Source organism: Agaricus bisporus (assembly GCF_000300575.1).
Source record: "Agaricus bisporus var. bisporus H97 unplaced genomic scaffold AGABI2scaffold_2, whole genome shotgun sequence".
NCBI lineage: Eukaryota > Fungi > Basidiomycota > Agaricomycetes > Agaricales > Agaricaceae > Agaricus > Agaricus bisporus.
Window position 1 is genome coordinate 3,080,024 of NW_006267355.1, and position 24,897 is coordinate 3,104,920.

At 46.7% G+C, this 24,897-nt stretch overlaps 8 protein-coding genes across 8 annotated transcripts; 6 read left to right on the forward strand and 2 right to left on the reverse strand.

The window, feature by feature from the left end:
- Nucleotides 1-1,861: 1,861 nt before the first annotated feature.
- Nucleotides 1,862-4,249, forward strand: AGABI2DRAFT_217653 (hypothetical protein). Its single transcript, XM_006458738.1, has 10 exons — nucleotides 1,862-2,009; nucleotides 2,065-2,146; nucleotides 2,205-2,362; nucleotides 2,417-2,523; nucleotides 2,579-2,786; nucleotides 2,849-3,233; nucleotides 3,284-3,525; nucleotides 3,575-3,628; nucleotides 3,685-4,034; nucleotides 4,083-4,249. Exons 1-10 carry the CDS (start codon nucleotides 1,880-1,882, stop codon nucleotides 4,170-4,172), a joined length of 1,806 nt encoding a protein of 601 aa, XP_006458801.1. The 5' UTR covers nucleotides 1,862-1,879; the 3' UTR covers nucleotides 4,173-4,249.
- Nucleotides 4,250-5,592: 1,343 nt separating this feature from the next.
- Nucleotides 5,593-6,945, forward strand: AGABI2DRAFT_183721 (hypothetical protein; the record flags this gene model as incomplete). Its single annotated transcript, XM_006458739.1, has 5 exons — nucleotides 5,593-5,872; nucleotides 5,928-5,985; nucleotides 6,044-6,235; nucleotides 6,295-6,347; nucleotides 6,397-6,945. Exons 1-5 carry the CDS (start codon nucleotides 5,597-5,599, stop codon nucleotides 6,943-6,945), a joined length of 1,128 nt encoding a protein of 375 aa, XP_006458802.1. The 5' UTR covers nucleotides 5,593-5,596.
- Nucleotides 6,946-9,073: 2,128 nt separating this feature from the next.
- Nucleotides 9,074-10,879, forward strand: AGABI2DRAFT_177014 (hypothetical protein; the record flags this gene model as incomplete). Its single annotated transcript, XM_006458740.1, has 6 exons — nucleotides 9,074-9,157; nucleotides 9,219-9,616; nucleotides 9,673-9,916; nucleotides 9,970-10,442; nucleotides 10,493-10,730; nucleotides 10,783-10,879. The coding sequence occupies 6 exons, from the start codon at nucleotides 9,074-9,076 to the stop codon at nucleotides 10,855-10,857; spliced, it is 1,512 nt and encodes a 503-aa protein (XP_006458803.1). The 3' UTR covers nucleotides 10,858-10,879.
- Nucleotides 10,880-11,033: 154 nt separating this feature from the next.
- AGABI2DRAFT_200699 (hypothetical protein) lies at nucleotides 11,034-11,407 on the reverse strand (the record flags this gene model as incomplete). The annotated part of the gene is made up of 1 exon (XM_006458741.1): nucleotides 11,034-11,407. Exon 1 carries the CDS (start codon nucleotides 11,226-11,228, stop codon nucleotides 11,034-11,036), a length of 195 nt encoding a protein of 64 aa, XP_006458804.1. The 5' UTR covers nucleotides 11,229-11,407.
- A 1,085-nt stretch (nucleotides 11,408-12,492) lies between these two features.
- AGABI2DRAFT_115820 (hypothetical protein) lies at nucleotides 12,493-16,476 on the forward strand (the record flags this gene model as incomplete). Its single annotated transcript, XM_006458742.1, has 8 exons — nucleotides 12,493-12,956; nucleotides 13,040-13,143; nucleotides 13,201-14,014; nucleotides 14,064-14,274; nucleotides 14,327-14,438; nucleotides 15,652-15,972; nucleotides 16,022-16,371; nucleotides 16,423-16,476. The coding sequence occupies 8 exons, from the start codon at nucleotides 12,493-12,495 to the stop codon at nucleotides 16,474-16,476; spliced, it is 2,430 nt and encodes an 809-aa protein (XP_006458805.1).
- A 1,254-nt stretch (nucleotides 16,477-17,730) lies between these two features.
- Nucleotides 17,731-19,800, forward strand: AGABI2DRAFT_200700 (hypothetical protein; the record flags this gene model as incomplete). The annotated part of the gene is made up of 6 exons (XM_006458743.1): nucleotides 17,731-18,203; nucleotides 18,266-18,390; nucleotides 18,449-18,613; nucleotides 18,670-19,264; nucleotides 19,318-19,528; nucleotides 19,581-19,800. The coding sequence occupies 6 exons, from the start codon at nucleotides 17,731-17,733 to the stop codon at nucleotides 19,722-19,724; spliced, it is 1,713 nt and encodes a 570-aa protein (XP_006458806.1). The 3' UTR covers nucleotides 19,725-19,800.
- Nucleotides 19,801-20,774: 974 nt separating this feature from the next.
- On the forward strand, nucleotides 20,775-22,423 carry AGABI2DRAFT_115822 (hypothetical protein; the record flags this gene model as incomplete). The annotated part of the gene is made up of 7 exons (XM_006458744.1): nucleotides 20,775-21,212; nucleotides 21,264-21,566; nucleotides 21,623-21,677; nucleotides 21,738-21,856; nucleotides 21,912-21,953; nucleotides 22,015-22,296; nucleotides 22,361-22,423. 7 exons carry the CDS (start codon nucleotides 20,775-20,777, stop codon nucleotides 22,421-22,423), a joined length of 1,302 nt encoding a protein of 433 aa, XP_006458807.1.
- A 259-nt stretch (nucleotides 22,424-22,682) lies between these two features.
- On the reverse strand, nucleotides 22,683-23,781 carry AGABI2DRAFT_190996 (hypothetical protein). Its single transcript, XM_006458745.1, has 2 exons — nucleotides 23,707-23,781; nucleotides 22,683-23,639 (listed from the first exon to the last, which is right to left on the reverse strand). Coding segments are annotated over exons 1-2 (708 nt in total). The 5' UTR covers nucleotides 23,708-23,781; the 3' UTR covers nucleotides 22,683-22,932.
- Between the last annotated feature and the right edge of the window lie 1,116 nt (nucleotides 23,782-24,897).

The window sequence follows — 24,897 nt, forward strand, 5'->3', positions numbered from 1 at the left end:
TCTCGTGCACACTATCCACGCACCTCGTCCGATTTCGGTTACGCAAGCACACCACCCACTCAGTATGGATATGGTCCCCCCCAATCACCTTTAGGTCATACCATTCCACATTCTGTACCCCCTTTATCTTTGATACCCGGTTTGAGACATCAAGGTTCTCTACCTAGCCCGCATCGGTCATCAATAGATTATTCGGCATTGCCACCTGGTTGTGCACCTCCTGTGAAATTTGATGGACAGCAGGGAAAGCCGGTAGTTCCTAGAGGTTATGGATACGGAAATGGAACATTTTCGAGACATGATACTAGTTCAAAATTGGCTTCTACGTCTGAACGAAGTTACGTAGGACGTTGACATTGATGCCGTAGTAATTACAACTCTACTCATCCTATGCTCTCAGATGCTTTCAGTTTGTTTATACGAAATAACTTCTAATATCAATACAGCAATCTTGTAAATAATCACATATATGTCTAAATTACGACTAGCTCGTCCCGGACTACCCCTGATTGAATCAAAGCATTTATGTGACGATAGAATTGAACTTCTGCCTGCAGGTACAGTAGACAAATCCTGGCAAGTTGGGAGTAGATGAATTGATCGGCTAGCGGATCGGGCCTCTGATATAGGCAGTGTTGAGGATCCTGGCAAGGTCCATCCATCTTCTACATGTGAGTATCGGAGAGGCTTGACCCGTCCAACTAAAAACACCATCGATTGGCGTTCATGACTGTTTAGCAACTTTGACACCATAGTACCGCTTACAACGCATCGGTATTCCTTCCTTACAGCTTCGCTTGTCAGAGTACTGTCAGTTGAACTGGACGCTCCAAGTCATCCTTTATCAAGGGACGTTTCCTTTTTCAATCCTTAACCTTCAATACAACTACTACCACTCCTCTGGCCCAGGGCAATCCCTGACCGAGGCCGTTTTCTGCCTTCCACATCGTATACCTCAATCGCTCTCGGTGAGGGTGTGAAATCAGTATAACGCCCATTCCATTGGAGCTTGTAGCAAGGCGTCTATTGGAGCCGAGTGGGGTGTGATCACTGTGATGGGTTCTGATTTCAAGGTGAGCGGTATTAAAGGGCTGAGAATTGTAGATACTTCGGGTAATGTGAGCCGTCATCTCAATACTAACACTTTCTGTTCCCATGCACTCTTGTAACCGTTTTTTGCGAGAAGAAACTCTCACAAGAGGGACGGATTTATGAAATTCTTGTCATAACATTGTCAACTTTATTCAAAAGAACTTTTCTTCACGTTTATTCCTTCCACTATCCTTTTCCTTAGCCATACTGTGCAGGTATAACTAGGTTCAAAAGCAGTTCAAAAGGCACATGCAACAACGCACCTAAATTCAGAAATTTCTTAATATAGCTGTGGCGTTGTTTCGACTCCACTCTCATTTTCCTTCATTGATTAATATATCTCAATATCTCAATAATCACGTCAGTGACTAACTTAGGTTGCCGACCGCCGAGAAAGCCGAGTCTCGACAGCCAAATCCGGATTCTCCATCAACTGAGTTCCAAAACGACCTGTTCTGATTGGCTACAACAACTGGGGTATTCCGGGAACAATCAGGCCCGGTATCTCATCTTCACGGAATACTCGGACTTTACACGTTCACTTTAGCGTTCCTGCGAAGTATTGTTGGTGCTTCCCTCAGCTGACATACTGCTTAGTAGTGCTTACACGTCGCAGGTGAGAACTAGACGTACTAAACTTGGGTTCTACACGGTATCCAAGAGAGTGGGCAGAGAACATTGGTACCTTATCGAGGTATTGTCATGAGGCCGCCGTTTCAGCCAGGGCTTATAAGCTCACTTTTGAAAATTGACAGATGACATCGTCACAGAAGACGCCGTGTCTTTCATGACTCTACATTATTTGCGCTCCCTTGCATTTCTTCTCATATGTTGTCAACTCGTCCCGGGCGCGATTTTATTCAACAGCCCAGATGACCTTCCTCAAGGTGTCGAATATGACTTTGTTGTTATCGGAGGTGAGCTCTTCCTTTGTGGGAGGCGGGGACTTTAATTTACAGTTGAACATTGCAGGTGGAACAGCAGGAAATGTGGTCGCGACTCGTCTGGCGGAAAATCCGGAGTGGAACATTCTAGTTATTGAAGCGGGTCCCTCGTCAGTTTTCTTACCTTTCACAAACTTAGTTCGACGCTGAATTAATAGCTACTCAAAGAAATGAAGAAATATTTGCAACGCGTCCTCCGGGGATATTCCATGACTTGTTGAAAACACGTGTCGATTGGAATTTCACTACGGTAAATCAACCGGGGCTGAACGGGCGAAATCAATCCTATGCAAGAGGTAAAATGCTCGGCGGTTGTAGCTCGCACAGTAAGTTGTGAGATAATTCGAATCATAACATTGGTCGCTTAATGTTCGGGGCAGATGGCATGGTGTATACCACAGGATCACGGGATGATTGGGATCGCTGGGCAAAAGTGGCTGATGCGGAAGCTTTGAGTTGGGATAACATTTTGCCACTCATTCGAAGGGTAAGCACTTGAATTTTCACGTTTCGTCTGGCACGCTTATTCTGAGGATGGCCAGGCAGAACGATTTGTGTTAAAAGATTCTGAGAACCAAGACGAGACGGGACATGTTGATCCTTCATTACATGGCCACACAGGCAATCTCACAGTTACCGCACCTTATGTCGCCCACCCATTCGATGATTTGTTGATCAAAACAACGACAGAGCTAACAGACGAGTTTCCATACAAGCAAGACATGAACGATGGACGGCCTATCGGGATATGTAAGGGCTGGTATATTCGATCGAAGTATGCTCACTGAAATTATCTCTTGCCAATTGGGCAGCATGGAACCAATTCACCATCGATGAACACGCTGAGAGAAGTACCTCAGCTACAGCTTACTTGGCAAGGACAGGTGGGAATGTGCACACATTGGTCAATACCTTCGTAAAGCGAGTGCTGCCTATTGGGAATGGCCTAGACTTTCGTAAGGTAGAGTTCGTGGATGCACAGGGATCCAGCAGAAAGGTGGTGGCGCAAAAGGAAGTGATTCTGTCAGGTGGTATCTTTGGAACTCCTCAGGTACTGCTGAATTCGGGAATTGGGTTGCGTGACGAGCTAGAAATGGCCGGGATCAAGACCTTAGTGAATAACCCAAGTGTAGGCAAGAATTTTACTGATCATGTCGCTGTCCTTGTGGTCCTTCCAACAACGCTTCCTAACACCGAGTAGGTATATACACGGTGTTACTTGCCATTGCGTTGATATAGTCATATAGTTTCGACCGCGATCAAGCCCTGGCGCAATGGAACCACAATCGAACTGGACGGTTGATCATACCTAACCACTTGAATAATCTCATCTGGGTTCGCTTGGCTGATGACGCAGTCCCTTTCGGTGAAGGTGCTTTCATAGACCCTACTGGCGGAGGGAAGAACTCCCCGCATGTCGAGTTCTCATTTTCACAAATTAGCATCCACCCTCCTATGACGACCGTTGATATACCGGATCTTCCACCAGGTGAGTGAAACCATATTCGAAATCTATTCCGGGTGTTGACATAATATAGACTCAAATACCACGACGGTGCAAATGTCGGCTGTCAACCTTCATCCCGTATCCCGTGCGTGCTCGACCTACGTCAGGACCTAATTAAATTGCTAACCTGATTATTTCAAGGTGGATCTATGTCTCTCAACAGTACCAATCCGTTCGGTCCACCATTGATCGATCTTGGTATTCTTACGGAAGATGTAGATGTTGCTATCTTGCGAGAGGGCATCCGTAGCTTGCGAAGATTGTACTCCTCTCCCTCGTTTAGGGATTCTGTGTCCGATACTGTACTCCCTGCAGCCAACGTGACTACGGATGAAGACCTTGACGCGTTCATTCGAAGCGTGGCATCACCCTGGTTACATGGCATAGGAACAGCAGCTATGTCTCCCCGAGGAGCAGACTGGGGAGTAGTCGACCCCAATTTCCAAGTTAAGGGGACGGAAGGACTGAGAATAGTCGATGCATCAATTTTTGTGAGTTGCAATCAATTCCTTACGAACGTAACAACTGATATTTGCTAGCCTGATATGCCGAGTGGTCACACACAAGCACCAACTTATGGGATAGCTGAACTTGCCAGTATCATGATAGCCGAAGCATGGAATGACTGATCAGTCAATAAATCAACTATTCAAGTTGTACGATCTCAAGGGACCACTACTATATATGCTGTTTGGCACATATCCCACTTGTACACGATTATTGAGAGAGTGATAACTCGTGAATCGTCAAAAAATCATTAACCAAGGAGTAGAGTAATATCCACGAAACCTTCAATGGTTTGAATCTCTTCGAATGGTTGAACTGACAGACATTTCCGAGTGGCACGGTTGATTAAAGTTGATGCTACTGCCAGTTTGCTAAGTCTTGTTTTGCAGCGCTCGAACCAGGTGTGACTGATCCACCGTGGTTGCAGCAGGGGTTTAAGAATGTCATTCTGTGCGAGTTTGGATTGCTGGCTCAGTCATACTGCGTTGTTGCTGGGTTGTTATATTTGGGGTCTTCGAAGTTCGGGCGCCGGGCCAGTCGGCTGTCCATTAATGTGCGACTAGATTACCATAAGGGGACCGGATGCGGTTCACAGCCTCACATGACAAACGTGCTGCTATAACTGAAATGAAATGTCGTTTGACTGCGATTTACCTGCGATAGCTGCGATTGAGCAGCAAGTAGTTTTCCAGCGATCTCCGGACAAAGATATTCCCGTCCGTGCCGCTCGTCAGCTGCATGTAGTCATTCACACATAAATGACATCCAATGGGCAAAAAAAGTTCCAAGATCATGCAATTCACCCTACGATTTCATGCCAAACACATGCAAACTGCTTTTTGCTGAGATGTCGGCCTCCACTTGGGCTTAGGTGAGTGTAAATTACGAAGCAGAGATGTTGTGGTGCCGGACGGCGTAGAACGGCACTGATGGCAGTGATATTAATAGGTTACGTTTCTCACATGAACTTCACTGCGTTCGGAACAGTCAGATCCTTTGGACCGTCCAACTCGGACGGTCTTGCTTCAGACGGCGCAGCCGAGAGTCTTGCTGCGCTGTTACTAATACGAGTACACCGCTGCAACGTTTCAGCAGGTGAAAAAAGCTACTTTGACTCAATCCGCAGTGCCAGTCAACTGATACCTCCACACTGACCGCGAACTCGGGGCGTCATTAAAATGTATCTACTACCGCAGTGGATGTAGTAATTTGGAAACAGGCTACCAGAAATCAGGCTATCCATTCGTTCTTAATAGCCTGTCTCTCTCTACTGGTGAAAAACGGCATTCAGAGGATCTAGCATGAACTATCGAACACCGTGACCTTGAGCCTGTCCCCGATAATTCGGTGAAGCTGTGTTCATCATTGCGTTCGACAGGCGACAATAATACACTCCCTGTAATTCCGAGAAGCAGGACATTGCTCTGTTTATGAAAAAGGATTTCAGCTATTTACGGCCGGGCCTCGCATAGAGCGCAGTAGAAGATATGCACTATAAAGAAGCTTGAACTCGCTGTAAAGAGGCATCACTCCACATTTTCCCAGAATGTTTAGCCTTCTCAATTTCGTCACTCTCGCGCTTGCTTGCACTTGGTCTGCTCTTGCTTTTCCTTCATCATATACTTCATTGGGCGGTTTGCCCAGAGAAGAATTGGACAGAATATTGCCATCCCTCCAGTATCGCTCCCCGGGAGCTCCTCCTGGTCCTCTGAAATTCAATGGCACTAAGCTCGTCAACGACGACCAACACCCGTGGAAACCTTTGAAACATGGTGACATGCGAGGGCCATGCCCAGGATTGAATACGCTTGCTTCGCATGGAGTTAGTTTGAATGTTTGAAGCCGTTGAATATATTTAGTCTAACCATCGTTCTCAGTATCTCCCTCGTAATGGTATTGCGACGCCTGTTCAAATCATCAACGCCGTTCAGGAAGGTGTGTAATATATAATTCAAATATATATCTTATCCCCATAAATTAACATCCTCACTAGGTTTTAACATGGAGAACAGTGTCGCGAGATTAGTAACCTATGCTGCCCATCTGGTTGATGGTAATCTTGTCACAGACAAACTCAGCATCGGCGGAAAGAGTCCGTTGACTGGTCCTAGCCCACCGGCCCCAGCTAATGCGGCAGGTTTGAATACGCATGCTCTGTTCGAGGGAGATGTAAGCATGACTCGAGGTCCGTTGCGCGAACTATGCCACATGTTAAATAGCATTCTAATCGTCATCCATGCTCAGCGGATGCCTTCTTTGGTGACAACCACAGCTTCAACGAGACACTATTTGACGAGGCGGGTCTTTTCTAATTTCGTAGTTTCACCATCACTGACGACTTTACAGTTTACTGCCTTCAGCAACCAATTCGGTGCCGGAAAATACAACCTTACGGTCGCTGCGGAGTACCGATTTCATCGGATTCAAGAATCTATCGCGACAAATCCCAACTTTTCCTTTGTGTCCCCTCGGTTTTTCACTGCTTATGCCGAGTCCGTGTTCCCCATCAATTTTTTCATAGATGGGCGTCAGGGAGATGGCCAATTGGATCTTGACGTTGCTCGTGGCTTCTTCCAGAACATGCGGATGCCAGATGGATTCCATCGGGCCAGTATACCGACGGGGCTTGAGGGCCTCGCCGAAATCGCTAGCGTTCACCCCATTTCCCCCGGTGCCAATGTCAACGGGGTCAATACTTATACTTTTGATCCCAGCTCCGCTGACTTCACAACCTTCTGTCTGTTGTACGTGAATTTTGTAAACCAGACCGTGCGCAGTCTCTACCCAGAACCAACTGGTAATTTAAAGAAGGCGCTCAAAAAGAATTTGGAATTCTTATATGGCCCATTCAGCGATCAATGTTCCCAAGTTTTTCCTTATGGAAAGGACAATTGACATTCGCGCGTCTTTAGGACTTTGTCATTCATATGGAGCTGTTGCTGTTAGACAATCATTCAACCATTGTAGAGCATAGCCCGTTTTTTTCTTATTTAATTCTGAATCTCTGACTCGTCTGTCTTATCCGCAGTGCTTCTACCATAGTATAAGTAGAATACTGGTCGTGTAACCTCTCTCTAGTTTGGAATTGACTATCTTTCAGGCTTGCGAGCTTTCGCTCATACAAGGAACCTCCTTTTCCGGTTAATATTTGTACTTACAAATTTTGGCTTCCCCCGTGACTCTGGAATGACCCATAAATTATTGTTCAGTAGGGCCTTGTCGCCTCGTGTTCTCGACAGAGTTTTAGAGAAGGGAATGCGCGCATCGAGGCAACCACTAACCCACAATATGTGCGTGCTTGTCATGCTGGAATAGATCAAAGGACGTGCAGTCCAGATATAAAGGTGCATAGCTAAGTGATTGTGCCCGGTCGAGCTGGAAATTTCGCGCTAAAAAGCAGTTGCATCAGACCTTTGACAGCGCGGAATGCGGTTGAGAATGCAGGGGGAGCGCTGTTCAGCGTTCTATAAGGAAAAGGAGTTAGATTTGCAAGTGTCAACGTCCTGGCCTCTGAGCTTTTCCAGAAGTACCTCAATTACGGCACCAAGTGTACAATGCCTGATTGTAGACGACTTACCTTACGCTTCCAATGATACCGTCAGCTAAAATCTATTCCGAGTTTTCTTGTCAAGGGTGATAATATTACACAAACATACAAAAAAAGAGAACCATACAAATCGACAGGAGGCAAACGGTTATCAAGTGTGGTTCTCTTTTAGATAAAGGAGAGACCGCCCGTTTTCGATCCAAGCCGGCACTTCAGGCTTGCCATAAGACGAAAAGCTCCCTGGTGCATTTGAGCAAGGAATCGCATGGGCCGGGCATAGGTCCTTTTGGCCATCAAGCGCATGCTTTCCATCGGACTGGAAGTGGCGTTAGCAGATGTTGAAAGGCGAGAGGGGGAGAAAGTTGACGTTCAGTACCTTGATATAGAAACAGCTGTGTGTCTCCGAGTCTGAAATTCCTTCGCCATATCTACAAATGCCCGTTAAATACTGGTGTAACGGGTATCCTTGTACGTACACGCATTCGAAGACCGAATAATCAGATTGGTATGGTATAGCCAGAGGTTGCGTGAGGAGAGCCTGACCGAGCTCGTCTTGAGAAGGACAAAAAAAAGTACATTGTGAAGACTGCGAAAGAGAGGGTTGCAGGAGAAACCACAGAGGAATCAGGAGACACTGTAGGACGGTATTGTGCCAACTCATGGTCATGAAGGCTGAGCGTGAGACATCCTGCATCATCCCTGCATCACGCATCATTCAAGCACGTGGGATCAACTTGTTTAAATCTCGCGACGTTGTCACAGTCGATCTACTGCCCGGGCCATTGAAATTTCACAATGCTACTGATTCGATACATGAGATCATATGGTTTGTAACTGATTATGACGAGCAAACTACTTAGCATACTCTGATCAATGAATGGCGCCCCCAAACTTGTTTCTCTAATAAGTTCCTCATGATTGTAGGGGCCGGTATCGGCGGTGTGGCTGGACCATATCGATTGGCCACTTAGCTAGTACTTCCCAAGGTCTTATCGTCTCCCTATTCGTCATTTTTATTTGTTCCTAAACGAAATAGGAACAGCGTAGCGTATATAGGTTCGTAGGATACGAGATTTTAGCCTTTACCGTTCTTTCCCAACCAGAGGGCGTATCTGGGCCTGTTCAAATTTCGAGGGGATTGTATCAGATTGTATCCAATACTTGATTTGATCTAGATTTTGATAACAAAGATATTGGCGACGTTTATCCGCCCCTAGAGGGACTGATAGTGAGGTGGATTACACTTGATTTGACTTCAAGTTCTGCCCTATAGGCAGTTCCAGGCTCATGAGGACTCCCAGTCCCTTATCACGATCTCAGCTCATGATGTGCTGCAGGAGCGTGATCGGCGAATCATTGACAGGAAAAGTAAATCGACAACCTGATCAGCGATCATGATCTCACGTATCATGACACGTGACAGTATATCGAAGCTGACACTGGTTTTGGTTTGGAATCTCATCATGAAAGACAAGCATGCACTTGCTCGACCTCCCTGTGGAAATCTTGTTCGAAATCCTCATCTGGCTGGACGGAAATTCTCTTATTGTTTGCCGGTCCGTGAGTATTCAAATCTAGTTAAATATAGGTAAATCTAGTTGACGTTCACCGTGCGATCAAGGTCTCCAAGTTTCTTCGTGCCTTCCTCGATGACCGTCCAGAATTCGAGTATCAGTATAGGCTTGAAAAGCAAGGGCTTGTCAGTACATATGGCATTCGCTACCCTTACGAGGGCAGGTTGCTTACACTCAAGTCATTCTCTCGTGCTTGGCGGGCGTCCGAGATTCCGAGGCCTCCAACCCAGACTTATCTTATTGAAGGAGACTGTATTGCTTATGAGCTCGTTGCGGGCGTGTTTGCGAAAACAGATGGCTTAAATTTAACCATTCAGTGGCTTCCATCGTTTCTCAGACCCGCACAGAAGCTCGTGCGGTCCCAAGCGCAACTGGGCATCCCTATCAAAGATTTCGCTTTGGATCCGGCACAAGACGTGGTTGCTCTGTTAGAAGCGGATAATTTGTATGTTTTCATTTTTTGGTTAGTCTCACTTTAGCTGTCTTACCGCTAGCTTGTAGGCCCCCTGTCGTTCTGCAAGGTCGCAAAGTCAATATTCACCTCCGGACACTTTCCACGAATATGCCCCATCCCGAAGCACAAATGCCAACTATCTCATTCGATATCCCCTATAGCCCCCGCGGCAATGATCTCTCCGCTGTCACTATTCAGCTTGGATCTGACATTCTCTCTCTCTTCTTTTCCGTCGGGCCTGGTCAGTTGCACCTCCTGCTTTGGGACTGGAAATCTGGCGCAACTATTCTAGTAAGTCATGGGGCCAGCATCGTTAATTAACTCCTTACAATCATTTTCCGAAGAATTCGATGTATCCTACGTTACATCTTCCACCATTTACCCGCTCGTTTGAGCTACTGGGTCCACGCTCATATGCCGTCCTCTCCATAGAGGGCAGCGGTTGTATTTATATCTATAACATCGATTATCCAAGAAAGCCCATTATTCCACCCTTCTGCGTTGCCAAATTGAATTTTCCCGACCTCCAACGAGGCATACACCTCGCCTCCATCTCCTCACATACGGGGCCCTTCCTCGGTCGGCCTAGGAACGATAGTTTATTCACTACAGCCTCTGATTCACGCGTCTATGTCATATCTGTCCGCTTCCTTAACTCGGCATACCCTCACGGTACTTTTTTCCTCCTGCACTCCGCTTTCGAGCCATATCTCCAAATCGGAGGCGTTCAATCTGAGGAATTGGATGTGCCCTGGGAAACATGGAGTCATCGGAAGTTCTTCTTCATCCCCCTAGAAATACCGAGCAACTGGTTAAGGTGAGTTGTTGGCCCGGGACATGTTATATCAGCTCATCGATCTGATGAAGGTACGCCCATGGTACTCGAGTACTCTTGTCGACGGGTAATGAATCTCGGAATGTCACTATCCTTGACTTCAATGTAAACGAATCTACACATTCGATTCGAGACTCGGATTCCAACTGGACCAACATATATCCCCAGCTCCGTTATTCCAGTGCTCTGACCCCAACGATGTGGAAGTTATCCCTGCAGACAGCGTGTACATCTTTTATGATCGATGAGGGTTTTGTGCTAGGACTTCAAGTACGTGAGAAGCCCTTTCGCATTTATATTGATCATCTGATTTTCTTGCCAGACAACTGGAAATTTTGAAGAAACGATCCGGAATCTCGAGGTTTTTTCCATGTATCCAACCCCAAACGTTACATAATTTATATCAAGTTATTTCAAGTCTCTCATCGTGTGGCCGTCTCACTCCCAAACAAATGATACCAATTAACCATCATTCTCGCAGAGTACAAGATCTTCAGTATCCCCAGAGTTTTTAGCGAGAGTCATACAGCCTGGGATGTGAATTTTGATCATCATCAGAGTAGTCAATCATAATTAAAGCAACGGACCACAAAATGTTCTTCTCCTGCCGACCAAGTAAATCGCGCGATCTGACCCAGGGTCCCCAGATTCATATGGACCTGGTGGTACTTGTTGGAGAGGATATTCGGCGTAATGACCATCCCCACACCAAGGGTATTCAATGGACGTTGCGGGGAGATACCTGTGGGGAAATTTTCCACTTTTCATCGTGTTAGCGGAAACGGTTTATATCCTGGTGATTTCTAGGCTCACTCGGGTTGATTGGCAGCTTGGTCTATGCTATATCCTTTGTTAACCGCACCAAAAATGTCGCCATTACTGTAGTTTCTATCTGGATCGACAGGCAATTTGTACAGTCAGCCTTAAAGAGAAATGCCACTGCCACATCATGTCGAGGGATTTGAATTAGACCCACCACCACAGGAACAAACGTAGGCGTCTGCGCCCAAGGACATGAACAAGGCGAGCGCAATCAATGTCGATTTGAACATAGAAAGTGATGTTCGGAGAGCAGGGAGAATGTTAAACTGCCGATGACAGAGGGCTTAAATAGCGGAACAGTGTGATAAGATCCATATTGGACATATGCATTCTGGCCCTGAGCGGTGCCGGTGAGTATTCACCGTCCACTCACTGGTGTGGCGATGACCAGATGGTAATTAATTGAGTTCATGATGACTATCATCTTTAGCGGGTGACCTTTCTGATCAAGTCCATTTCAACTCGTAATGCCGAGGCTTGTGGCTTGAGCTTGAGGCCTTGAGGCTGGTGCGGTGATCAATATCCGTGCCTACCTACATTGAAAAATAGGAACAGTTCTCACAAAAGAAATGATGGTGACAACCACCACGCTTTCAGATCCGGCGATGCATTGAGTAAATGTAACGGGTCCCGCTCAAGGAGTCCAGCGCCGAAATATTCGATGGTGTCCGAGAGAAACAGCGAAGAATCTTACCGCAAAATTTTATCCTACTACTACCGCTCAAATATCAACCACTCTGTCAGCGCCAGGGGGACCGTTGGCTTATGTAGGTCTTCTTTCAAAGGATGAGCATAATAAGCCGAAGCGTAAAAACACTCATTTGGATGGATTCTGCATGTTAACGTGTCGACAGTTTCTGCCACCGGGATTCTCAAGCGACAAGGCCGGATGACTTGTCGCCGAGAAAAAGAAGCAAGGAGTAATTATGACAAAGATATGACGTCTTGCTTAGGGAGAGTGTTGAAAGATGGAAAGTACTTATTGATTAACCGCACTAATGTTAATGAGGAAACGGAAGGTTGGGTGTTTGTAGATAATTTATGAGGTCATATCAACTACCCAATGATCATGCTTATGGGTTCCAGTCAACCCAAGAAGGTCGCACACCATTCTTTCTGGTGACTGGTCTCCATAAATGCCACTATGCAGAATGGGAGTGCGGCGAGCCTAACGTTGGAAAGCCAGAAAGACTGAGTCCTCTCTCCCAGGATGAGATTGAAGGCTTTGCTTGATTTTGTCATACTCGTGTCTACCTGGTCGAAAGGGGACGGCAACTGCCGCTGTCTCTATAACGAACCTTGTTGGCCCACCAAACAAGACTTTGCTTCTCTCTCCTCCTATCTGTCCCAGCCCCTCCTCCGTCCCGTACCTCCCGCTTCGGCTTGTTATCCTATTCACAATCCGTCTGGCAACTGTTCCGACGTGCAGAGCCATCGGCGTGACTCGATCTGGCGTACCGACCAACCTGGTGCATATGAAAATATCAATTTCGAATCTCACATATTCCAGAATGGTTCTATTAGTGCCTGTTACCTCAACACTACTTTCGGAATTCCATGTGAACAGGGAAATGTTCCTCCAGTTGGCGTCGATGCTAGGACGGTGGAAGATGTACAAGCAGCGGTGAAGTTTGCTGGCCAGCACAACCTCCGGCTCGTCGTCAAGAATACAGGGTAAGCTCATTTGGAGTATCTTCACTAAAAGTTGTTGACCCATAGACTTTATAAATCCACGGACATGATTATCTCGGCCGTAGTTCTGGACGGAACGCTTTCATGATTTGGACGCATCATCTCAAGAACATAACCTATAACGCCGGATTTATCCCAGAAGGCGGTTCGAGAAAACATGCTGTGCCTGGTTCGTCTAAGACTAGCTCTCCTTAGCCCTAACGGTTGACCGTTCGACGATAAACAGGCTTGACTGTGGGCGCTGGTGTTCAATGGTATGAAGCCTACACTGCTGCTGCGCAGAACAACCGCTTTGTCGTTGGCGGTATATCTACAACAGGGTCTAATGGAGCTGCAGGCGGTTGGATCATGGGTGGTGGTCACAGCGTATTTTCTCCAAAATTTGGCCTAGGCGAGGTCAGCACAAATGCCTTACTTAGATGCATCGCTGACTGGGGTTGTGCAGGAGTGGACAACGCCGTCGAGTTTACTATTGTCAAACCGAATGGTGATTATGCCGTAGTCAACTCTCACCATAATCAAGACCTCTTCTGGGCGCTGAGAGGCGGCGGCCCAGGTTCTTGGGGAGTCCTCATCTCTGTGACTTACAAAACGCACGATTTATTCCCACTTATCTTCTCTACTCTTAAAGTCACCTTCCCTACTCCGGATGCTGCGACTAGCGTCGTCACGGAGCTCGTCAGACTATCTCCCATACTTTCAGACTTGGGCTGGGGAGGTTACGGAGTATTTTCAAATATGAGCCTCTTCCTGGGATTTCCGTCCCCAAATGCCTCGTGGGGAGATGTCAAATCTACCATTCTTCCTCTCTTTGACCTCGCTATGAATGCTTCCCACGACCCCGATGCTGTCGCTACCACCACACCTCTTGCTAACCCTTATGAGCTCCTGAATCCCAGTGACGGCACTGAAAGCCAGGATGATCCAGAGGTTGGGGGACTGGCCGAACTCGGGTCCCGGTTATTATCCCGCAACGCTGCCGAGCTGAGACCGGAGGAGACAGCACGGCTTCTTCTGAGCTTTGATTTTGTTGAAGTTCAGTACGTAAAATTCATCCTAGTACAGAAATATCTAACTGACTTGTCATAGTTTCGTCGCGGGTGGAGCTGTTGGGCGCGTTGAACCCGATTCCGTTGCTCTTAACCCAGGGTGGAGAAAAGCTGTAGCCCTTGTACGTACGGCAGGAAGTTGGGAAGAAGGAACTTCAGCCAAAGCCATCAACGGGATTCAGCAAGGTCTTGCACAAGATGTTAGAGCCTTGGATCACATATCTCCAGACTCAGCAACATACATGAATGAGGTAGAGTGTTTTTCCTGTAGTAGTTAACGACGGTTTATAATTCTCATCACAGGCATCGTTGCATGAGCCGGACTTCAAGAAGTCATTCTTTGGTAACCATTATGACAAATTAAAGGCCATTAAACGAAAGTATGATCCCCGCTCGCTATTTATTGTCGCTGAAGGTATAGCATCTGATGGATGGGATGATGCGTTGACGTGCCCCCGATGATGGCAATACTATACAACATGTATATTTTAATATCAAGTTTTCCCTTACCACGCGGTTGATATCCAGCGACCTATAGCTTTCTGCCTCGTTTACGGGAGCCAGAGGTTAACGCACGAACGCGAAAGTTTCCAGGAGGATAGTCACACCGTGAAATTGACGTTTTCAGCTGAGCTGAAAACGTCAATTTCACGGTGTGAGTATCTCTTTGCCATTTTTCTCAGAGCTGGAGATTCTTGACTTTGAACTCGAGGAAACTTTGGGGGACGGTATACATTTCCTATCTTAGAAGACAATTCTGAAGGGTTCTGCCACTAGTTATTACGCTTGTCTGCCAGTAAGAGAGGAGAGAGTTCCATGTGGACACGAGTGGTTGTGTTGCTAAGTATGTTTAGACCCTCATCGCTGCGACAAACAACTGTAAATTTCTCGAGCGCTCGTCCTGGCGGGAAAATTGTTCAGGCTCTATAACCGTATGGATGTTACTGGGTGCGTACAATTTCCGCTGGCAGGTGCGGCCCACTTTGAGCTATGTTATGAAGCCTTCTGTCTGTCACTTGGACTTCAATCTGAGATGTCTTACTACTGTACGCAGCCGACCGTAGGTTCAGTGGGTATTACGCATTACGCATTAAGTTCATTAAAATGCAAGTTTGATTATTCGTGTGGTTTTCCAGGAGGATTGGGAGGATTCGGCGCGCGAGGGTACAGTGGTCATACTTAATATCGAGGCTAGGTCGAGTTGGCGTGACACGATTAATTAGTCTAATTAGCTTAATTAATGAATTACATATGCTCTCAATTTGGATCTTCAGTCCTATTTAAAATGCAAGTTCACATGACTATATTAAGTAGTATGTTCTCACGATATTTCCTTTTTTGGCAATGAATGTTGCATTTTCCCTGAGTTGACGTCGAAATTATGCATTACGGTGACAGAAATAGGTTCGGTTCACGGCGGGTATTACGGCTTATGTGAACTTACGGTCGGCTGCGTACAGTAAACGTGGTCCGACACGTGTTTGACTGCAGGTTCTACATCTATCGTGCTTCCTCCGCCATAGCTTTCATCGATCCTCTTCGTACTTTCTGGGATGGCGCATGCAGGCGAGTCAAAAATTTGGGGTATCTTCGATGTACTTTATCAATTTCTTTTTTTTCTCTATCAGATCTCTCCTTGTCTCCTCGTCTCAAATCAAATGCACGTCTCTCCTATCGCGATGTCGTTGAAGTCAGGCATATGTTTTTGTCTAAGCTTCCACACGAGCTCGTCAATATCATTCTCGAGATGGCGCAATGCTGGGCTTACATGTCCACCGAATGCAACTCTTTCCTTGGTATTCGCGCTTCCAATAGTCCCAACTCTACCGCGAATTTTATGATTTCAATCTCGGAGCCAATCCCCGAGCACACAAAGGTCAAATCGGTCCGATTCCGAATTCGCAGTCAAGAATATAGCTCTGAGGATAGGTCCTCCACATTTTTCTGGAGTAGGTTCTTTCATGCTGTTCTTTGGTATTCTAATGCTTTGCCCTCCAGGTCATTATCTCTCCTCCACTTGGTTTGAAGCTTCCATCCTTCGCCCCTCAGGCATACCTAGACCTTTACCTCGATCAGCAATAAATATGAATAACCCACTCAATCTCAGGAAGCTTGGTTGGACGGAAATATGCAATCCGCGCGATCGAAATGGTAGACGATGGCAAGTTCAGGCCAATAGTACAGAGTCCCTTCCCAAGTTCCACTCCGTCACTTGGGAGCCGACGATCGATGCTGGCGAGGCTACCTTTGACGATCGATGTGATCTCAAGACGGGTAAAGGCTCTGGGCTAGGTTTTATCCAAACGTTGAGAGCCGGTGATCGAATAGCTCTTATTGGAAGGGCTTCGGTAAGTTAACGTTATCCGACGGGCTTGGATCTTGTTGAAATGTTCCCATAGAGGCACCAGAATCATATATATAGTACCGAGATCGAAATCGCTTGCCAGGCTTAAGGTTGTCTTTTGCTCTTGTACTTTTAGTTGTTTGAAAATAGAGTAGACTTGGGGTATTCAACTCGCAAAGATCCTGGCATCTTCTAAAAAACACCATTCCTCCCGGGCTCAAGTTTATGAACTTTCCTGAATGACTCAAAGTAATTGGTGGCAGGCCAGCCTGATCAATCAAGCTAATCAAGGCAGATGATTAATGATAATCTAGGCCATGCCGCGTTGGAGATCAGTGCTGTGCGAACAAGAGTGCCTATAAGGCTACAGGCTATAGGAAGTTGAGGTTGTATTCCATTGGTATTATACGTCCTTTTCCAGCCCATCTCGCTATAAACCATAGAGTCGCTATCAACGTGACAGAATCTGTGGCTTGGTGTTAAACTGCATTTTGATGACATATGTTTGAAATACTCTAATACCATAAGTGATCAGAACATTCAACTGAGCCAGAACCGCACTGTAGAAGGCATGACTGCGAAGAGTTGCCGGTTGTGCTATGATATGCGTTTAAAACGTGGGCCGGGTGGGATTTTGGGTTGCAAGATTCGAGCTTTTTTCAAGGAAGGCATCATGATCATGATCGCACTATGATGAACTTAAATACTGGACACGACAGATCGTCTCCTTTTAGCCAAACCGGAATTTTCTCTGCGAGGACACTCCCCGCTTAGAACGAAATGACTTGCCTTCGTCAGTGATAATCAATCTATGGCGGAGCGACGACATGAATCCTACCTGAAGAAAGGTTTTTTTATGACGTACTATTACGGTAAATATTCACAACCTATACTAGGTTATGAGGACATAGTGTAACGAGTGTCTGTCCGTTGGCATGAGCATCGTATCCCAATAAATGCAATCGTCACGGTGTATCTTCCTCAGTGGAAAACTTGAACTGCCTCTCTGCTAACTTTTACCCAGTCGTCTTGGGCGCAATTTAAAAAGCAGACTAAGTATGGCGATTAGGTAATAATAAAGGCGATGAGCCCTGTCGTACTTTCTCCACTTCTTACCTGATTCCATCACCGCCCATAGCTGGATACCTTCAATGCACCAATTTAAAAGAACACAGCTTTCGCACCCGTCATTCATTCGAATGACCTAAGTGCGTAGTCGTTGCGCAGTCGCCACAATGCATGTAATAGCCATCACAGGTGATCGTGATCTTCATTCACTTTTAAATGCGAAAGAGCCATAAATAAAGGCGATGGAAACCTTGGAGAGCTACTGAGAGACCTGACTTGACTTCTCCCTCTCACGATGAGACTCCACGCTTTGCTTGACTTCATACCCTTCCTCTCCCTTGTGCTCGCGCAGTCGAAGGAAGATGTTAAATGTCGATGTCTGTATGGCGAACCTTGTTGGCCTACTGAGCAAGACTTTACCTCTCTTACCTCCCATCTGTCCCAACCCCTCCTCCGTCCCGTACCTCCCGCTACTGCTTGCTATCCCATTGACAACCCATCTGGTAACTGTTCCGACGCACAGAGCCATCTGCGTGACTCGATCTGGCGTGCTGACCAACCTGGTGCATACGAGAATATCAATTTCGAGTCTCACCTCTTCCAAAACGGTTCTATCAGTGCTTGTTATCTCAACACTACCCTCGGAATTCCATGTGAGCAGGGGAATGTTCCTCCCATTGGCGTCGTTGCTAGGACGGTGGAAGATGTACAAGCAGCGGTGAAGTTTGCTGGCCAGCACAACCTCCGGCTGGTCGTCAAGAATACAGGGTAAGTCCATTTGAGTATCTTCACTGTAAAGTTGTTGATCCATCGACTTTATTTGCCTTTAGACATGATTATCTCGGCCGTAGCTCTGGACGGAACGCTTTCATGATTTGGACACATCATTTGAAGAACATAACTTATAACGCCGAATTTATCCCAGAAGGCGGTTCGAAGGACGATGCTATTTTCGGTTCGTCCGATCCGGCCAGCTCCTCTTTTCTATAACCTAATTGTTCGATGATAAACAGGCTTGACTGTGGGCGCCGGTGTTCAATGGCACGAAGCTTACGACGTTGCTGCTCAGAACAACCGCTTCATTGTTGGTGGTATTTCTGCATCAGGGTCCGTTGGAGCTGCAGGCGGCTGGATCATGGGTGGTGGTCACAGCGCATTCTCTCCAAAATTTGGCCTAGGTGAGTTCGACACAGATGCCTTGAAATCAGATGCATTGCTGACCGGGGTTGTGCAGGAGTGGACAACGCTGTCGAGTTCACTATTGTGAAACCGAATGGTGATTATGCCGTTGCCAACTCTCACCATAACCAAGACCTCTTCTGGGCGCTGAGAGGCGGTGGTGCAGGTTCTTGGGGAGTCGTCATTTCTGTGACCTACAAAACACATGATTTACTTCCAATGATTTTGTCCGTTCTTAATGTCACCTTCCCTACCCTGGATGCTGCGACAAGTGTCGCCACGGAGCTCGTCGGGCTTTTCCCCAAGCTTTCCGACTTAGGCTGGGGAGGTTATGGAGCTCTTTCAAATACGAGCCTATTAATGGGATTTATGTCCCCAAATGTCTCGTGGGCAGATGTCAATTCCACCATCCTTCCTTTCTTTGATTTCGCCGTAAATGCTACTCAAGACCCCAATGCTCTCGCTACCACTATACCTTTTGCTAATCCTTATGAGCTCATCAATCCCAGCGATGATGCAGGGCTCCAGAACGCCCAGGAGGTCGGGGGCCTGGTAGAACTTGCATCCCGGCTATTATCCCGCAATGCTGCCGAGCAGAGAGCAGAAGAGACAGCACGGCTTCTTTTGAGCTTTGATTTTGTTGGTATCAAGTACGCAAATTTACCTATCACAGAAAATTTTAAATAACGGCATCTTATAATAGTTTCGTTGCGGGTGGAGCTGTCGGGCGTGCTGAACCAGATTCCGTTGCTCTTAACCCGGGGTGGAGAAAAGCTGTAGCTCATGTATACACGTCAGGGAATTGGGAAGAAGGTACTTCGGCTGAAACCATAGAAGAGATTCAGCGAGGTGTTGCACGACATGTGAGAGCCTTGGATCCTATTTCTCCGGATTCAACAACCTACATGAACGAGGTAAAGTATTTCCATGCTAGTGTTTAATGCCAATTTATAACCCTCATCGCAGGCATCGTTATACGAGCCGGACTTCAAGAAGTCATTCTTTGGCGACCATTACGACAAATTAAGGGCCATTAAACAAATATATGACCCCAGCTCGTTGTTCGTTGTCGCTGAAGGTGTACATCCGATGAGTGGGATGATACATTGACTTGCCCCCGATGATAACAGTACTAATAACGTTTATATTCATTAAACAAGTTGCCCAATATGACGTAGTTGATTTATATGCTTTAAGTTTCGTTCTGCTGGCCAATGTCACTATGTTGCTCTTGGATATTGCTTACGGTTGTCAGATCAATAGGCACAAACGCAAAATTTCCACAGGATAGTAACTGTATTCGGCATGTTGGTGAGCGCGCGAGTCTGTTGAACTTTATACAGATATCTGAGTTGGCTCTAATTAGTTCAAACCACTCGCAAGCGAATTTCTTTGATCAGCGTGACGACGTTTCTAGGGGCCTGTTCTTGATTCCCTCCACTCTTCAAGTGCTTCTATTAGTGTCAGCACTGAAGCTTCATCAACCAACGCGTGAAATCCTAAGTTTGGGTTCGTCGATAATAAAATAAGTAGGCTAGTGCCATGAGTAAGTTTTTCGATGGAATGATGCACTGCGGTGGAGCTCACCAGTGATATTTCGATCCCTATGCTCCTGTAAATACCATGCGCTCCAAGTAACAATACGATGTAAACCTTCTTTGAGTATGGAAACGTTTGATTCCACGACCATTTCGAATCACCGGCATCTGTGTCACGGGCCCACCATAATCGTCAATAGTGTAGAATTCTGGGCCCAATCCAACAGATATAGTAATGCTGCTCTTGCCATCGAGAAAATGTCAAGGAGGATATGTTACGATACAGCCTCCGAGGAAGAGATTGCGAAAAATGCTGGTCTTAAGGGAAGTATCAGTCAAAGGGTTTCCGCCAGAAAAAATAGGACTTAGGACTACAAAATACCATCGTCGGTAAGTAAATATCAATTAGATCTGGTAGATTGGTTGATAGGAACTGCTTCGATAACGAAGATTTGTCTTATCCCCCTCTGATAAACGATTCGCAGCAACAGATCCCGTTATTTCTCCTTGAAGAAGGAGCCGAAAGACAAGCCGGGTTGGATGTATTGACACGTGTACTTCATAGTCACACCACGTGATTAATATACAGAACTTACTCTGAACAGCTTGTTCGTCGACGGCGATGTACTTGAGCCTGCCTGGAGCCCTTTATACGCTTCTCACCACATATCTATGGCCAAAGCAACATTTTCCAGAAACAAAACCCCTAACCTTCCACCTCCGGCACGTTCACGCCACCGCGACCTCCAGCGAAATACTCTTCGCCGACGTGCAGTCTCCGCAGCAGATACAGGCGCTCGGCCATGACTCTTATGACCTTCGTATACCATCGACTAGGCGGTTGAGCATACATCATACTTCTGCTAGCTCTTTCCAGTCAGCGCGGAGGCATTCGAGACTGTACGGTGAGTCTGCCGCCTTAACCTGGTCGGAAGACGAAGTCGAGGGTCCGGATGTCAGTAATAGAGAGGTGTTGATTACTCTCGCAAAGATGACTGCGAATGCTTATGTGGAACCTAAAGACTCGGAATGGTACGACCTTAAAGACCGTTGGAATAATGTACGTGAGCTGCTCTTAATGCTAATGCGTTTTGAATCCAGACTTGTATAGTCTCATCCTTTCGGCTGGAGTCCTACCGATAACGGATTCAGGGGACATGTATTCGTATCCGAAGACAACTCCACCGTCGTTGTCTCTGTCAAAGGCACTTCTGCTCCATGGATAGCGGGCGGTGGCGGTCCAACGATGAAAAAGGATAAACTCAACGACAATCTTTTGTTCTCCTGCTGTTGTGCACGCGTTGGCCCGACATGGAGTACCGTTTGTGGATGTTATAATGGTTCAAATCGGTGCGAACAAACTTGCATCGAAGATGCCTTACAAGAAGAAAGTTTGTTCTATCCCGTTGGTATCGTAAGTCACCCTCCATCCCATCTCATTATAAACCTTCCTCTCATTGTCCATGTCAGAATCTTTATAACAACATCACCTACATGTACCCTGAAGCCAATATATGGGTGATTGGTGCGTTCAGTGGCCACTTGTCCAAATCGGGTCTCTTCGCTCATTGTGCCTCTCACGTAGGACATTCCCTTGGTGGTGCCCTTGCGTCCCTTATCGGCTTGACTTTCGGAGCTCCGGTTGTCGCATTTGAATCTCCAGGCGAAGCCATGGCTGCTAGACGACTTCACCTTCCCTCTCCAGTGAGTCAGACGCCGCCCTAGTATCTTGGTGGTCCTGATATATATTTGTTTGAAGCCATCACTACAGCACATAACCCATATATACCACACCGCCGACGTATGTTCAATTTTCAATGACATCCATAGTCGTCCGCCGCAACTCATAATGTTATTAATAGCCAATAGCCATGGGTACGTGCAATGGCGTCAGCTCCTGGTGCGCCATCGGAGGATACGCCATGGAAACCAAATGTCATTTGGGGGAAGTAATACAGTATGATACAGTCGGTTTGTTGAAGTGGGGCGTATCAATATCAACCCATCCAATTAAAGTCGTCCTTGAACAAGTACTCAGTGCGGAATGGAAAGGTGATGGAGAGAAGGGCGGGGCCCCTGCCTCATATGTTGTCCCCAAACCTAGAAGAGCAGCGGAGGTCGAAGGTGAAGATGGTGTTTGCATGGTATGCTTCTCTTTTGTTATTATTGTTTCCCTTGTTCCGTTATTCTGACGTCGTGCCCACTTAGGATTGTTATAGTTGGGAATTTGGAGACTTTGGGAATACGACGAAGAGGAGGTGGAGGTGGTAGCCAGTACTAGACGTTCTTCAGCGTGAGCTTCCTTATCCATATTTATCTCATAATATAAGTAATAGCATATGTATGGGCTATACAACCCAATAAACATGGCCACTAGTCGCCACCCTAGACGAGTGTGGCCGTCCTCTGCCCCGGTAAGGGCGTTGTGCTTGGAGCATTCGACGTACCGAACCTTGCAAGCTTGAAACGATTCCCCATCCGATCAATATGCATACATAAATAGGTATGCGTATGGACCGTCGTGCCCGTCTGGGAGAGATGTGATGTTGGTAGTAGGATTTGGCAGTATGTTATACATACAACAAGAAGTTGCCGCAACTTGGGATGAGCGATCAGACGTAAAAGAAAACCTGCGGAAGCTATGCCTAAAACCGATGCTCTACCCTTTCTCTAATGCTAAGACTTGAAAAAGAAAGGGAGTAAGTGCAAGCTTAGTTGTAAGCCTTATCTTTCCTCATATTTGGCATATAGCATATCGTAGGTGTAAGATCGCCACATTGTCAATCATCAAAAAGTGTGACTTCAAATCCTTCAAACTTCACCTCAAGCTCTTCCTTTTCTCTACCTGGATCTTGAGGAGCTTTGGGTCTCGCAGCATACAACCCAACAAGGAGAACTTGCGCCGCTGCACTTTCTTCTGAATCCTTCTCCGCGATATCGTGTCGGAACCACCAAGTAACCTCCCTTATACCACTCTTCTTCCCAGTCTGAGGGTCAATCAAGTAGACCCACAAGCTCGAAGTCCTCTCGCCATTCTCATCTATCTCTCGCTCCACTTGAATAGTGACTTTTCCAGTGGCCAGAGCCGGGACAAGTGACCAATCGCTCCATCTGCTGGCGGCAACTGTGCCAACATGAGGTTCACCAAAAGCGAACTCCACGCCAGTCTTCAGGAACTTCTTCATATCTTCATCAGGAATGAAGAGGGCGAGGCCACCTTGATCGTACAGAGTATTCCAATTAGCTGAAACGGTGACGCGAGCGGAATGGAAGTTATGAATGCTGATGGGAGCATTGATCAGGAGAGTTGGGGCATTGTCGATATCCACAGCAGGTGGCTTCCGCCAGAGATCCGTCCCGGGAGCTGCAGAGATACTGAAAGCCTCTGGATATGAGAGGATTTTGGGAAGCACGATGGGCGGTGACTGGCAGATGGCCAAGGCAGATGAGCCGTGATGTAAGACGAGCTTGGGTGAGTTTGTCGTCACTAGAGGGACGTCGAAAGACTGAGAAAGGCGCGTTTCTCTGGATACTTTCCAGAATTCAGTACTCACTGGTGCTGTCGATGTGTGTTCAACGTTACAACGTTCAAGCAGAGCCCTACGTATTGTCTTTGGGTGTGATGTCTGGGAAACTCCGATATTAGTCCGTAACGGCTGACCTGATAATCAACAGGTCAGCAGCGCCACTGATCAATCGATCATGATGCACAGATGCCGCATTTTGGCACTTCCGTATGAAATGCTCATGACCGACAGGCTACCATTACTAAACCATTGCATAGTCTGAACCATAACAGTTGTAAATGCCAAAACACCGACCGTCAGCTCTCTTTTGGGTCACGGGCCTCTGGACAACCAATTCAAGGCAGGAAATCGAGGGCACCAGAATCATCATGCACGCTGCAGCTCGGTGGTCAAACAATCATACCTCAATTTACCTGGTGTTAAGATCGAAAATGGTGCGAGCGAGTCCATGATTAGGAATTGGGACAAAGGGCTCATAAGAGCGAGAGATGGCCTCTCCGCTTTTCAATGTACTTCGCATTCCTACCGTATGAACTCATAAACCTAGGAAGATCATCTGCGTACAAGATTGACCATCTTCCTCTCGGGCGCCCGGGACCCAAAAACCAAGATTTGGTGTATTGGTACGCCGGCTAAGGAAGAATTTTGGTCAAGTTCGGAATTCTGTCTCGTAACTCTCGAAACCGCGAAGTTGCCGATGGCGATAATCTCCTTTCAGGCTTGCTTCAGTTGCCAACATCATTATCCTTGAAACCCAACACGAAGCGGCAAACAGATTACTCCGCTCATTATTTTTGTCAAATACCAACATCAACCGATTTGGGGCACTCGCACACATAGGGTACGCTGAATTTATCCGTCTCACACAAAACACAATACCTTCGACGATGGCCTCTCTGGCACAAGACACTCTCCTTAAAATTATGTCCGGAGCCGCCGGACCATCATCCGTAACTGAGATGCCTCTCTTCTTGGTGACAGCGTATGGATGAGTGGAATATTCGAGTGGATTTATCCAATTGGGAGAACTGCCTCATACAGGACGTTCGATCCCCTTGGTATACATTCCTGAGGAGAGAGACAAGCGATGCCAACGCAGCCGAAAAGGGTACCTTTATCTCTTGTTCAAGAGATAGATTTTCTGGCGGGTAACATGCATGCTCTATACTTCAAGCACAATCTCGCATCTCTATCGTCATTAATAAACAGCGGCTTGAT